The 14,339-nt window shown below is 43.5% G+C and overlaps 1 protein-coding gene across 1 annotated transcript in view; it reads right to left on the reverse strand.

Moving 5' to 3' along the window:
* FAIM2 (Fas apoptotic inhibitory molecule 2) overlaps positions 1–9,559 on the reverse strand; it is a gene marked incomplete at its 5' end in the record, with an annotated part of 52,583 nt that extends 43,024 nt beyond the window's left edge. The window contains one exon of the mRNA XM_079714928.1: positions 9,488–9,559. Coding sequence (XP_079571054.1) covers positions 9,488–9,559 — 72 coding nt within the window. The remainder of the gene's footprint in view (positions 1–9,487) is intronic.
* Between the last annotated feature and the right edge of the window lie 4,780 nt (positions 9,560–14,339).

Genomic DNA, 14,339 nt, shown 5'->3' on the forward strand with positions numbered 1-14,339 from the left:
GTAAATCAGTTAACCTCTCCTCTCAGGCCTTGAGAAATATCGGGCTCAATACATATTTTTAAATAAATGGGCTTCAGTTTCCTTGGGTGTTAAATGGGAGTAATAATAATATTGTTGACTGAGGTCGCCCCAGAACCAACCTCCACCCACTTCCAAGCTCACTCTCTGGTCTTGCCTCTGACCGTCCCCTCAGCAGCATTTGTACCTCACTCCACTGACGTGTCAAGTGTGCCACCAGGCCATATCTGTTGAGAGGAAGGTCATACCAGCTTGTGGGTGTGACCTTGACTGCCAAGGCCAGCACACAGCTGATGTAATGGTCATTAAAGTGTTCTACTGGCTGATCAGTGGTGAGAGCTGCCAACTTTAGCAAATAAAAATCCAGGACACCCAGTTAAATTTGAATTTTGGATAAACAACCAAAACAAATGTATTATAAGTATGTCCCACACAATATTTGAGACTGTAGGGGAGGGAAAATTTTACCTCTATCCTCTTAGAGTTTTTTGGCTGGGCCTGTGAACTAAACTGCCATAAAACAGATTAACAGGAGGAAAGCATACACATTTCTCTAAGTTTTATTTCTATAAGACCCAAAGAAATGGTGAAAACTACTGCCTTTTTACTGGATTGAACAAAGAGAGACAATTGTGGAAAAGTAACCAAACTATATGGTGAGGCTAAAGGAAAATAAGAGTTACTTTAACAAGGTCTGTTTGTACAGAAGGCTCTTGACTTTGACAAACCTTAGGAGAATGTATCTTTTTTTCTTGGTACAGGGAGGGAATCTTTCACATGGGAGTTTTTAATCTCCTGTTTTCAGGAAGAAAAGAGGAGATTAGAATGCCCTTTCTGAATGCCCTTTCCGAATGCCCTTTGCCTTTAGCTCAAAATAATCCTTATGTCAGAGGGATCTATTTGGAGGTGGTGTATTCTGCCACCCTTCAGGGCATATTTGTTACACAAAAATATTCATTGTTTATCTGAAATTCAAATGTATCTGTGCATCCTGAATTTTATCTGGAAACCTTACTGATGACAGTTTATGACTGGCTGGGATGACAGTGATGTGGGACCGGGAAATGGCTCTGCAAAGGCTTTCCAGAACTGAACTGAACTGAATGTGAGGGTGAGTGTCAAGACACCCACCGGGGCCATGGGATTGTTGCTGCGTCATCGTCTTAAGCTTTATTTGTTAGTGAATCCCTCAGACTCAGCCTTCTTGGGGCTCCCACTCAGTTTCTCTTCCCTGTAGGTCTGGGCACTTTGTCCTCCCAGGACCTGCCTGGATGGTGCCCTCAGTGAGCCCGGGAGCTGTACTGAGTCATAATATTAATACCACTTACTGTGTGCCCACTGGGGTCCCAGAGCCGTGATACACGCTCTAGAGGTGTGAGCTCACAAAGCTGCGTGGCTGGTCTGAGCCCAAAGCCCGTTTCCCTTTCTGTTGCACCATGCTACGGCCTGTTCAAAGACTCAGGCATCCAGGGTGGTGAGGGAAGGAACAGGAGTGGACATAGCATATCCTGAAGTGGCCTCCCACCATGTCCCAGGCACTGCATTAGAACTCACTGAGTTGTTACAAAAATCTTATAAGTTTATTCTCTAGGAGACTCTGGAAGCTAAGTTATCTTGCCCAAGGTCACACAGATTAAGTGGTGGAGCAGGGATTTGAACCCATGTCTGTCTCATCTCAGAGCGTAAGTAATTTTGCCCTCCTTTGTGCATATGCATTGTGGGCATGAGTGTGTGTGCACGCGTACGCGTGTGTGCGCATCGTGGATGCCCATAGTCACTTCCAACCTTCAGAGCAGGCCTCCTGACCTTCCTCTCTTGGGAAGGCCTAGGGCCTTGGAGGGGGCAGCCCAGTGGTGCTCGCCCAGCGCTGGCTTTCTCAGGGGGCTGTGCCATCTGTCCACCAACCTTCAATCAGTAGCTTCTCTTGCGTCTTGCTTCCTGTGCCAGAGCCAGTGTCTCTCAGGATGGCAGGCAGTTGGTACCCAAGCCCTTGGGGCTTGGGTGGAGAAGAGGGGGTATGGATGGTGAGGGGCCAGGGCTGGCACTGAGGGACTGACAGAGGCCACAGATGCCTCCATCTCCGGTTTTGGCTCACTCACTCGGGCACACTCTCTCTCTGTAATCTCTAGACTTGAACAGTATTAGAGCTGGACGGGACCTTAGAAATCATCGAGTCTTACCTCCTCATCTTATGGAGAGAGGAACGGAGGCCCAGAAAGCAGAAATGACTTGTTAAGATCACTCATCAAAGCAACATCATATGGTATTTGTCTTTCTCTGTCTGACTTGCATCACTCAGTATAACAATCTCTACATCTATCCATGTTGCTGAAAATGGCATTATTTCATTCTTTTTTAATGGCTGAGTAATATTCCATTGTATATATGTACCACATCTTCTTTATCCATTCGTCTGTCAGTGGACATTTAGGTTGCTTCCATGTCGTGGGATTACTGGATCATATGGTAGTACTCCAATAAGTTTTTTTTTTTAATTGAGAAAAAAAAAGATCACTCATCAGGTACAGGGTTCAGAACCCAGGTCGCCTACCTCCCAGCCCAGTGCCCTCCACTACTCTATATCTATGCCTTAACTCCTCCAGCGGGTTGGCATCTATCCTGACATGTTAGGACCAAAAGGAACCTTAGATTAGGAAAAGGGCTGGGGACACTAGTGAAAGTTTCAAGAATTTTCACTCTAATCGACAGGGAAATGAGAATATTCAATAAATGGTGTTGGGATGCCTGGATTGTTGTTTGGGGGAGATAATAAAGATGGGGCCAAAACGAATTCTATTTATATCACAGATTTAAGTGTAATAAATAAAACTGTAGAAGTTCTATAAGGAAGTACAGGTGAACTGATTTATAATTCAGGAGTGGGAAGGCTTTTCTAATTAGGATGAAAAACCCAGGAGTCATAAAGGAAAAATTGATACATTTGACCACATAACAATTTTTTAAAATAATTCTATATGGAAAACTACCATAAAAATATTTTTATAATAACGAAAAAACATATGATAAAGGGATTATTCCTTAATTTACAAGGAAACTCACATAAATTAATTTTAAGTCTAATCATCATAAAAGCTAATACTTAATGATCATTTATAATGTACTAGACACTATTTTAGCACATAGATTATTTTATTTAAATCTCACAGTAAGTAACCCTATTATATAGGTACTATAATTATCTTCGCTTTATAAATGAGGACATGGAAACAGTTTTTAAAAATAGTCAAAAAGGACTTCCCTGGTGGCACAGTGGTTAAGAATCCACCTGCCAGTGCAGGAGACACAGGTTCAAGTCTTGGTCTGGGAAGATCCCACATGCCACGGAGCACCTAAGCCTATGCGCCACAACTACTGAGCCTGCACTCTAGAACCTGCAAGCCACAGCTACTGAAGCCCATGCGCCTAGAGCCCGCAAGAAGAGAAGCCACTTCTCTGCAACAAGAGAAGCCACCACAATGAGAAGCCCGCAAACTGCAACGAAGAGGAGACCCCGCTCACTGCAACTAGAGAAAGCCCACGTGCAGCAACGAAGACCCAACGCAGCCAAAGATAAATAAATAAATATTTTTTTAAAAAGTCAAAGAATATAGACAGGTAGTTTACAGAAAAAGAAATATCAATAAACGTATAGATATATTTACTTAATATAAAGCCAATAAACATGTAGAAAGATGCTTGATGTCACCTATAATTGAAGAAACACAAAATAAAAATAGAATTTAGACCACTTTTTCACTCCTCTGTTTAGCAAAAATGAAAACATTTGCCAATACCCAAGCTGTGATCATGTGGGGAAACAACCTACTCTGTATAACTATTCCTCTACATATTCTGAGTTCTATCTTGGTGTCAGTTCATGCCACCAGAAAACTATACATTTGAACCACATTAGCTTAGCTGCCCATGCAGAAATGCCTTCAGCCCAGTTCCATTTTAATGTTACACTCTTGGCATCTGTTAATGTTTGGCAGAAGAAATGACCGCATGAAAAACACTGCATTATTTTTGTCCGGGAAAAGCTACCACTAAAGGCATTGTCTACTCTAGTAGTCTATGTTACCAGAAGGAAGGACCCACATAGTAAATTATCCTTCGTATTTACTACCAGGAAAAAAATCTCACCTAAAGACCTGATATGTTTTATTTTACCAAATAATGGTAATTATATGACCATTTCTCTTTTTCTTTTTTTTTTAAATTTATTTATTTATTTTTACTGTGTTGGGTCTTCGTTTCTGTGCGAGGGCTTTCTGTAGTTGTGGCAAGCGGGGGGCCACTCTTCATCGTGGTGAGCGGGCCTCTCACTATCGCGGCCTCCTTTGTTGCGGAGCACAGGCTCCAGACGCTCAGGCTCAGTAGTTGTGGCTCACGGGCCTAGTTGCTCTGCGGCATGTGGGATCCTCCCAGACCAGGGCTCAAACCCGTGTCCCCTGCATTAGCAGGCAGATTCTCAACCGCTGCGCCACCAAGGAAGCCCCTCTCTTTTTCTTTTTCCTTTGGCTACCAGGAAGCTCAGAGCCATATTTAATGGTCCATTACAGCAACAGCATAACTAGGGTGATTGACATCTGACTTCTTAACTCAATCTCACTTCATTTTTGCTCTTTTTCCCTCTCCCCTTCAATCAGTTTCTCTCCTTCCACTTGCTTTTTAATTTTCCAATTCTGATTTAACAAAATTACTGTAAAGTGCATTTAAATTGGAAGCTATCTCAAAATCTTTTGGAAGCAGGTTGGATGTAAGTAATAAACAGACAGTCAAGCCCCCTCATTTTATAAATAAGAAAACTGAAGTCCTCTAGAGATTACATGACTTACCACAATCACTGTTAATTCGCACTTATCTCTGCACAGGTGACTCTGATGCTCTATTGTAAGCTCCTTAGAATTGTATTTATCTTTGAGACCCTGGTGGCCAGCTCTGAGTCAGGCATATGTTAGGTACTCAATAAATGCATATTGGTTGAAAACATTGTAGGTGTCGTGAGGAAAAGAACCACTTTTGCATGGAATGAGGTCTGGCAGGTAGTAGGTGCTCATGAGAACAGAATTAGCAACAGGGTGTGGCCTTAGCCTCTGGCCTCACAGTGCCACATCCTTGGTCTCTATCACTCAGGAATCTAAGGGCTGGAGCCCAGAGCAACCAATCTGCCTCACACCTCCACTCTGCCTTTATCTCCACCCTTCCACTCCAGCCCCTTTGTCTGGTCCAATCAGCTCCCAGATCTTTTTGAATTTAGCCCTGGGTAGAGACTGACATACCTGTCCTCCAAGTCTCCTGGCCTTGAGATGCCTGGGGGTAGGAAATGGCATCACCTTTTGAGCCCTGGGAAGCACCTAATGTGAGCTGCTTATCCCTGGTAACTGGTGATGAGGAGGAGGAGGAAGAGGAGGACCCAAGGTCATGGCTCTCTCTGTCCTTGTAACCCTCAACTGATTGTGTCCTCATACCCCTGGTTGGACAGAGGGGACATCAGAGGTTGACAGGATCTCTCTTTCTCCACTTTGCCATCCTTCTTTCCATTCCAGGAGGCAAAAGAGTGAGACGTAGACAGGGAGGTCAAGGCGGAGCCCGCAGATGAGGTGAAAGGGATGGGGCTTCCTCTTCCAAGCCGCAGACACTGAGCTGGCTTCCCATTGGTTGCCACCCCCGACCCTCACCCCCAGCGCCCCAACTAGCTCTTTTCCTGAGCAGCCTCTGTGGAGATGTGTAGAAAGAGAGCTGAGGTCTGGGCAAGGCCTTCTGACCCAGATTTCCTGGACTGATGGACAACCTGTCTTGAGAAACTGTGTCCAGGTGAGCTGAGCTTAGGTAGCCACACCTGCCAGGCCACAGGGAACCTCAGGCCTGGAGTTTCGAGACCCAGCCTCCTTCAAGGCCCATCTTGCCCAAGGAGATGCTCTGCCCTTCATTCTCACCCAGGACTTCAGGTTCATCATTGCAGCCCACGTGAGGGTGCTAGGGGACAGGAGGAGGGGTCCCTGTGGTCTCCCTGTCCTGGTCTCTGCCAAGAGGCTCCCTGTGGAGGATGCAGACTTTTCACATGGCTCAGGCAATTTCAGGGCCATGGCAAAGGCAGTGAGCACCATGATTCAAGCTAAGGTGTAGATTCCACGTCTTCCACTCTCCTTTGGTAGCAGAACTACCAGCTTGAGTGAAAAGTGGCTGATGTAGGATCTGAACATTCTGGAAATTCTTGCCCACTTCTGTGAGAAATGATGACCCAGTCCACAGCACCAGGCCCGCCCTTAACTTGTACAGGACCCAGGCAGAGTTCTCATACCGTGTGTCTAAATATTGAAAAGTTATCAGTCAAGCTAAGTGTCAAATAAAATATGTTCTATTACCTATCTTGATGATATACTTCCACAATTACAACATTTTGTAAATGTGTAAAGCTATGGTTATTAATTGGCTAAAAGTTGACAAAACATCAAAAGATGATTTATTATTGCCCTTGTCTGGGTGTACTGTTGAGGGCTGGCAATGCTTGGTTGAGTAATAAATGTATACATAATTATACATAATTCATAAATGATTACATGTTCATTCAGTAAAAGTTGTTTTTCTTGCATTTGTCACAGGAAAGTCACCAATTATATGATTATAATAAAGACTTTCGTGGGACTTCCCTGGTGGTCCAGTGCTAAAGAATCTGCCTTACAATGCAGGGGACGCAGGTTTGATCCCTGGTCAGGGAACTAAGATCCCACATGCTGCGGGGCAACTAAGCCCGTGCGCCACAGCTACTGAGCTCGTGCACCTCAACTAGAGAAGCCAGTGTGCTGCAAACTACAGAACCCATGCTCTCTGGAGCCTGCGCACCATAATGAAAGATCCCACATGCCTTGACGAAGATCCCGTGTGCCGCGACTAAGACCTGACACAGCCAAAAATAAGTAAAATAAATAAAATTTAAAAATAAATCTTAAAAAAAGACTTTCATATAATAACTATAAATGGAGAATAATCTTTAAAAATTGGGTATCACTATGTTGTACACCTGAAACTTACATAATATTTTAAATCAACTATACTTCAATTTAAAAAATAAATACACGGACTTCCCTGGTGGCGCAGTGGTTAAGAATCCGCCTGCCAGTGCAGGGAACACAGGTTTGAGCCCTGGTCCAGGAAGATCCCACATGCCGCGGAGCAGCTAAGCCCATGCGCCACAACTACTGAGCCTGCACTCTAGAGCCTGCGAGCTACAACTACTGAAGCCCACGAGCCACAAATATTGAGTCCGCGTGCTACAACTACTGAAGCCGGCGGGCCTCGAGCCTATGCTCTGCAACAAGAGAAGCCATGGCAATGAAAAGCCTGCGCACAACAACGAAGAGTAACCCCTGCTCGCCACAACTAGAGAAAGCCCACACGCAGCAACGAAGACCCAATGCAGCCAAAAATAAATAAATAAAACATAAATTTAAAAAATAAAAAATAAATACAATACAAAAGAGATTTTCACATAATTTGTGTTCCGTTGACACTCATGCCAAATTAGACAACCTTCCTTCAGTCATTATAGTTGTTAGTTTTTTATTAACTTCAGTCTGGAGAAACTTCATGAGGCTGGAATTTATCAATATAATTCTCTAAGCAATACTTGGATTCAGAACAAAACCACAAATTTTACATATCATGTGCAAACAAAATAATGAGTTGGCATACGATACCTTACCACTGTCACAAAAAAATTACAAAATGTTTTTATTTCATCATATAAAGTGCTATTCCTTTTATCATGAGTATTTCTTTTTTTAAAAAATAAATTTATTTATTTATTTTTGACTGCGTTGGGTCTTTGTTGCTGCGTGTGGGCTTTCTCTAGTTGCGGCGAGCGGGGGCTACTCTTCGTTGTGGTGCGCAGTCTTCTCACTGTGGCGGCTTCTCTTGTTGCGGAGCACGGGCTCTAGGCGTGCGGGATTCAGTAGTTGTGGCTCATAGGCTCTCTTAGAGCGCAGGCTCAGTAGTTGTGGTGCACAAGCTTAGTTGCTCTGCGGCATGTGGGATCCTCCCAGACCAGGGCTCGAACCCGTGTCCCTTGCATTGGCAGGCAGATTCTTAACCACTGCGCCACCAAGGAAGTCCATGAACATTTCTTAAAGCACTATCTTAATCCATAAAATAGCAGTTCTCAAACATCTTTATGTCAGAACTCCTTTACACTCTTAAAAATTACTGAGGAGTCCAAAGAGCTCTTGTTTATATAAATTGTAACTATCAACAGTCCTCATATTAGAAATTAAACTGCTAACTTTTAAAACACAACACATGAGCACAAATTCCATTAGCCGTCAGAGTGATGATGACATCCACGGCAAGCAGCCTCTGGAAAACACTGTCCACTCGTGAGAGAAGTAGTGTGAAAAGGGCAAATGATGTCTAAGTTTTGTGGGACCTCAGTTCCCTGACCAGGGATTGAACCCAGGCCCTCAGCAGTGAAAGCTTGGAGTCGTAACCACTGGACTGCCAGGAATTTCCTGTCCTCAGGCCACATTTTGAGAACTGCTTCTGGGGAACAATGTAAAGAATTGGTATCATGCTCCCTATACATTGTGCCTAGACCTATGAATATACAAATAAGAGTTTTAAGAATTAGTCCTACAAAACATTCCTTGACTGTGGTGTGCAACTTTTGTGAATATTACACTAATTCACGAGTCCATGCAGAACCACAAATTGGAACATGAAGAGAAGCACAAAAGCAGAGCTGCTTCTACGTGCTTTGTCGTGTGTAAAGCCCAGAAATGCCTCTCGCCCTCTCAGAGCTTCAGTTTCTTCTTCTGTGGCATGAGGATGATACCCATCTATGCTTCCACATCAATTCTGTACATTGCTTGAGGGAGGGTCCTGCCCGAGTCCCCACGGTGTCCCCAGTGCAGTGCCTGGCCCAGAGCAGATGCTCACTCAACATCGTCAGTGTGACCACTGGCCTCGTGACTGTGCTGACCAAGGCTACTGTTACATGCACTTTGGAGTCAGGCAGGCTACTTGTGTGAGCTCGGAAGGCTTTTCTCCTGAGGTGGAAAGTCCACCATTTCCAAACCAAGAAGGCTGGCAAGGTTGCTAACTTCTCAAGGGCTCAGTTTCATCATCTATAAAAGGGAGTAACAACACCACTACCTACCTCACGGGGGAGAGGTATCAATGGGATAATCTATGTAGAGCACTTAGCACCTGACACATAGAAAACGCTTGATAAATGTTAACTATTCATGCTACCAGGCAGGCAATTTCAATATGGGGCAGAGAGATTTATTATAAATCAACTCCTAGCTTGGCGAGGGCAAGGACCGGGTCTCACGTACAGGTGAATTCTAGAACCGTGCTCCGTGCCTGATACACAGCAGGTGCTCACCCAACAGGCGAATGAATGAACGAAGGGATGAACACATGAACAGAAGTTCTTTCTTATGGCTAAAGGGTTATACCTTCTGCCCACTGGCAGTGTGGAACCACCTAGCTCCTTCAACTTCTGAACATTGAGAATCACGTCCTTGCCTTTGTCCACCATCCTCCGAGCTCCTGGCTCTGCCCTGTTGCTGAAAGTAAAAAGCAAATCACTTTTGAATCATTAGTTGACCCATGGATAATACCTCCCACTGCCCCTGGGTACACTGAATTCTCCCAGGAATAATCAGAAAACTGACAAAATAGGATTTTCTCTCTACCATTTAATGTAAATTAATGTTTATCTTGTTATTCTTTTAAGTAATACATGTTCTTCATAGAAAAATAATTTTTAAACAGAAAACACAAGACTAAGAAAGTCAAGCTTCCACCAAGCAGAGAACTACCAGGAACATTTTAGCCTATCCATCTCCACTCATATATAAAGAGGGGGGTTATGAGTAACTTTTTTTTTTTTTAACAAAATCAAGTTCTTATGGTGAATGCTTTTTTTTTTTCTGCTTAAGGTACTTTGAACATCTTTCCATGTGACATTCTCTCCCACAGCTGCACGGACGCGAGTGCTGGATACTTGTGTGGTTTCCACTTTCTCTCCACTGTAAATAATACTGCCATCCTCATTCGTTACTTACTGTGCACACACACTGTGCACACTTGCAGGTTTACAGTAAATGAAATGAACACATTTTCAGTATTTGGTGAGATGGTGACCATTAATGGAGGCTACTTCTTGCCCAGATTCTTACATGACCTCCTAACTGGGGCCAGCCTGGTCTCCCCAGAACTCTTCATGATTCCTCCTTGTCCTACATGTGGTCTAACCTGGCATTCAGGCCCTCTGAAGGTCTGTGCCAGTCACCCTGGACACTGGCTACACTAACCCCACACTTTCCCACCTTCTTTGCTGACTGCTCCCCCAGCCTGTGACAGCCTCCAGGTGAGAGTTTGGGGGACATTTTTTCTTCTTTTTAAAAATATTTGTTTCCACACTTAACTATGACAAGCATGAACTACCTTTTAAATTGACATATAATTCATATAACATAAAATTCACCCTTTAAAAAAAGTGTACAATTCAGTGGTTTTTAGTATATTCACAAGGCTGTACCACCATCACCACCATCTAATTCTAGAACACTTTCATCACCCCCAAAAGAAGTCCCATACACATTAGCAGTCACTTCCCATTCTCCCTCTCCCTGGGCCCTGGCAACCACTAATCTATATACTTATTATCTCTGTGGGTTTGCCTATTCAGGATATTTCATATATGTGGATTCATAAAATAGGTGGCCTTTGGTGATTGCCTTATTTCACTTAGCATAATGACTTCAAGGTTCATCCATATTGTAGCATGTGTCAGAATTTCCTTCCTTTTTAAGGCTGCATGAAATTTCACTGTGTGGATATACCACACTGTGTTTATCAGTTCATCTGTTGATGGACACGTTGGTTGTTTCCACCTTTTGGCTATTATGAATAATGCTGCTATGAATGTTGGTGTACAATCACCTGTTTGAGTCCTTGATTTCAATTCTTTTAGGTATGGAGTGGAATTGCTGGATTGTATAGTAATTCTATGTTTAACTTTTTGAAGAAACACCACACTGTTTTCTACAGCAGCTACAACAATCTGTAGTCCCACCAGCTATGTATGAGGGTTTCAATTTCTTTACATCACTCTCAACACTTGTTATTGTCTGTGTTTTTTATTATAGTCATCCCAGTGGGTGTGAAGTAGCATCTTACTGTGGTTTTAATTTGCATTTTCCTAATAACTAATGATGTCGAACACCTTTTCAACTGCTTTTGGCCATTTTCTATATATTTGTAGAGAAGTACCTATTGTCTCTCTCTTTCTCTCTCTCCATATTTTTATTTTTTTTTTATTTTTTATTTTTTGCGGTAGGCGGGCCTCTCACTGTTGTGGCCTCTCCCCTTGCGGAGCACAGGCTCCGGAGCACAGGCTCAGTGGCCATGGCTCACGGGCCCAGCCGCTCCGCGGCATGTGGGATCTTCCCAGACCGGGGCACGAACCCGTGTCCCCTGCATCGGCAGGCGGACTCTCAACCACTGCGCCACCAGGGAAGCCCTCTCCATATTTTTAGAGAACTATCTATTCAAGTCCTCTTCCCATTTTAAATTGGGTTATTTGTCTTTTTATTGTTGAGTCCCAAGTATTCTTTACATATTTTGGATACCAGACTCTTATCAGATACATGATTTGCAAATATTGTCTTCCATTATATCAGTTGTGTTTTCAGTTTCCTGATAGCATCCTTTGAAGCACAAAGTTTTTAATTTTGATGACATCCAATTTATTATTATTTTTTCATTGCTTGTGCTTTGTATGTCACATCTAAGAAACCATCACCTAATCCAACGTCAAAGAGACTTATCCCTATGTTTTCTTCTGATGGTTTTATAGTTTAACTCCTACATTTAGGTCTTTGATCATTTTGACTTAATTTTAGTATAGGGCTCCAAATTCATTCTTTTGCATGTAGATATCCTGCTGTCCCAGCATCACTGGTTGAAAAGATTATTATTTCCTCATTGAATTGTCCTGGCACCTTTGCTGAAAATCAGTTGTTCATAAATATATGGGGTTATTTCTGGACTGTCAAGTCTATTTCATTGATCTATAATATCTCCCTTATGCCAGCCCTACACAGCCTTGATACTTGATACAGAGTGCCACTGCAGCTTTGCAGTGAGTTTAAATCAGGAAGTATGACTCCTCCAACTTCTTTGTTCTTCTTTTTCACAGAAGGAAAAAAAAAAATATATATATATATATATATATATTACCATTAACAAAATCCTACATATTCAGTTCATTCCTACCCAAAAGCCACCTTCTCCAGGGAACTTTTCCCAGACTTTCTATTCAGGATCTGCCTTCCTCTGGACGTTTCCTTTGTACTTGTCTTATAGCATCTTGTACTCTTGTGAGGTTGCTGGGATCACCAATCTCACTGGAAGAAGAGCTCGTTGAAGGCAGGGGTTGTGTCTTATTTACTTGAAAATATACCTCACGCCTCCTGGCATGGAGCCTAAGACTATGGTAGGGCTGAGTACATGCTGAATGAATGAATGAATAAGTGCATAAATAAATGAATGGTATTGAGTCACTCATATAGTTCATATTCTGATCAGAACCTGGGCAAACATCCTTAACAAAGAAGGGCTTAGGAAATGCATTCTTTAAATTCATAGTTACACCTCTATTGACAAGTATAGTCATGTGTGTTTTCACCTGAGGTTTCCTTAGCTTATTATAGTCATTATAATGCTTATTAACAAGAGGAAAATGTGCCTGAATTAGTGGAGGAATTACGTGTGAATTGCACACTTAGGCATTTCACAGTCAGGCCCAACCTCAATCAATACTGTAACACAATGACAGGTCTTATCAAAGCTTCAGACTTTGCTTAAACTAAAAGATTATTAGCCTTTGAATTAGTACTCCAAACAACTCTCTTAATTAATCTGCTAATGATTTTCTTTCTTTAGCGGGATTAGCCCTAATCGATTCTAATATATGCTCCCAGAGCTACATACACACATTGGCCCCTTAAACAGTCCAGTGGAAATCTCAGTTTGAGCCCCTGCCTTCAGTTGAGGTGTGGAGACAGCACACATGTGACTCTTCTGAGTCAGGGGGCCAAGTGCCGGGTCACACAGCAGGCCCAGAGCAGCTGGGCGGGACTAATTCTGCTTGGGAGTCAGGGAGGCATCAGGCCACCTCAGACTTTTGAACTGAGCCTGGAATCCTGCCCAGGATTCTGTCAGGTAGATACAAGGACTAAAGGATTTTGGGCAAGGTGGAAAAGGTGCTCCAGGCAGATGGAACAGCTAGAGCAAAGGTGTGTTCACAGGCGTACATTGTACCTATACACACATGTACACTCAGAAGCATCCTTCTCCCAGGAACAGGCCCAGTCAGAAACTGTCTGAAAGATGTCATTGTGTCCACCTGAGTCAGCCCACAGCCCAAAGTCCCACCAGGCTCTGGGTTCCAGCTGTCCTTTCCACCAGAGGGCACTGAACGTCTGCCATGCCCAGCCTTCTTTCCCATCAGTGCAGGTCCTCTCTCTGGCACCAGGCTGGGCATTCCCCTCGGGGTCCTTACTCACTGCAAACTCTGGCACTAATCCCTGAAGGCCCAGCATGAACTGGGCCAGAGGTTCTTGGTCCTGATGAAGCTTGGGTGTCACAAGATGCAGACTTTTCCACCCGCCCTGTTGGGGCCTTTGGCTGCCTGGTGGAGCCATGGGGGCAGAGAGAGCCTCCACAGAACTGTGGACTGGTGATGGGGGTATAGGTTTGTCCAATAATTAAAAGTGCTTAGGAACAGTCCCAATGTACTTTCTTCCATCAATCAATGACAAGTATTTATTGATCACATACCTTTTAAATTTCATAATTGACGTATTACTAACATATATTAAGATATACATGTCATTAGTATATAGCCTGATGCATTTTCACCAACGGAACACACCTGTGTAACCAGACCTGGATCAAGAGACAGAACGTGACCGGCAACCCAGAACCCCTCCCGTTCCCCTGCCAGTCACCACCTCCCCCGAGGATAACCAGTGTCCTGGCTTGTGACAGCAGAGATCAGTTTTGTCTGATTTTGTACTTTATATAGATGGAATCATAGAGTATGGACTCTCTTGGCACTTTCTCTTGAACAAACAGATTGGTCAAAGATCTGAAGAGAGAAAGCAAAAGGATGTTTGAAAGACTGGTCCTCCTGAGGAATAGGGAGTAAATCTCATGTATGGGGATCTCTGCAGTCCGTCCGAGGGTAGAGAGGGCAGGTGGCCTGGTGGAAAGTGCTCTGATCTAGGACTCAGGGACTTGCGTTCAGA

The sequence above is a fragment of the Hyperoodon ampullatus genome (genome assembly GCF_949752795.1).
Source record: "Hyperoodon ampullatus genome assembly, chromosome: 11".
Classification (NCBI taxonomy): domain Eukaryota; kingdom Metazoa; phylum Chordata; class Mammalia; order Artiodactyla; family Ziphiidae; genus Hyperoodon; species Hyperoodon ampullatus.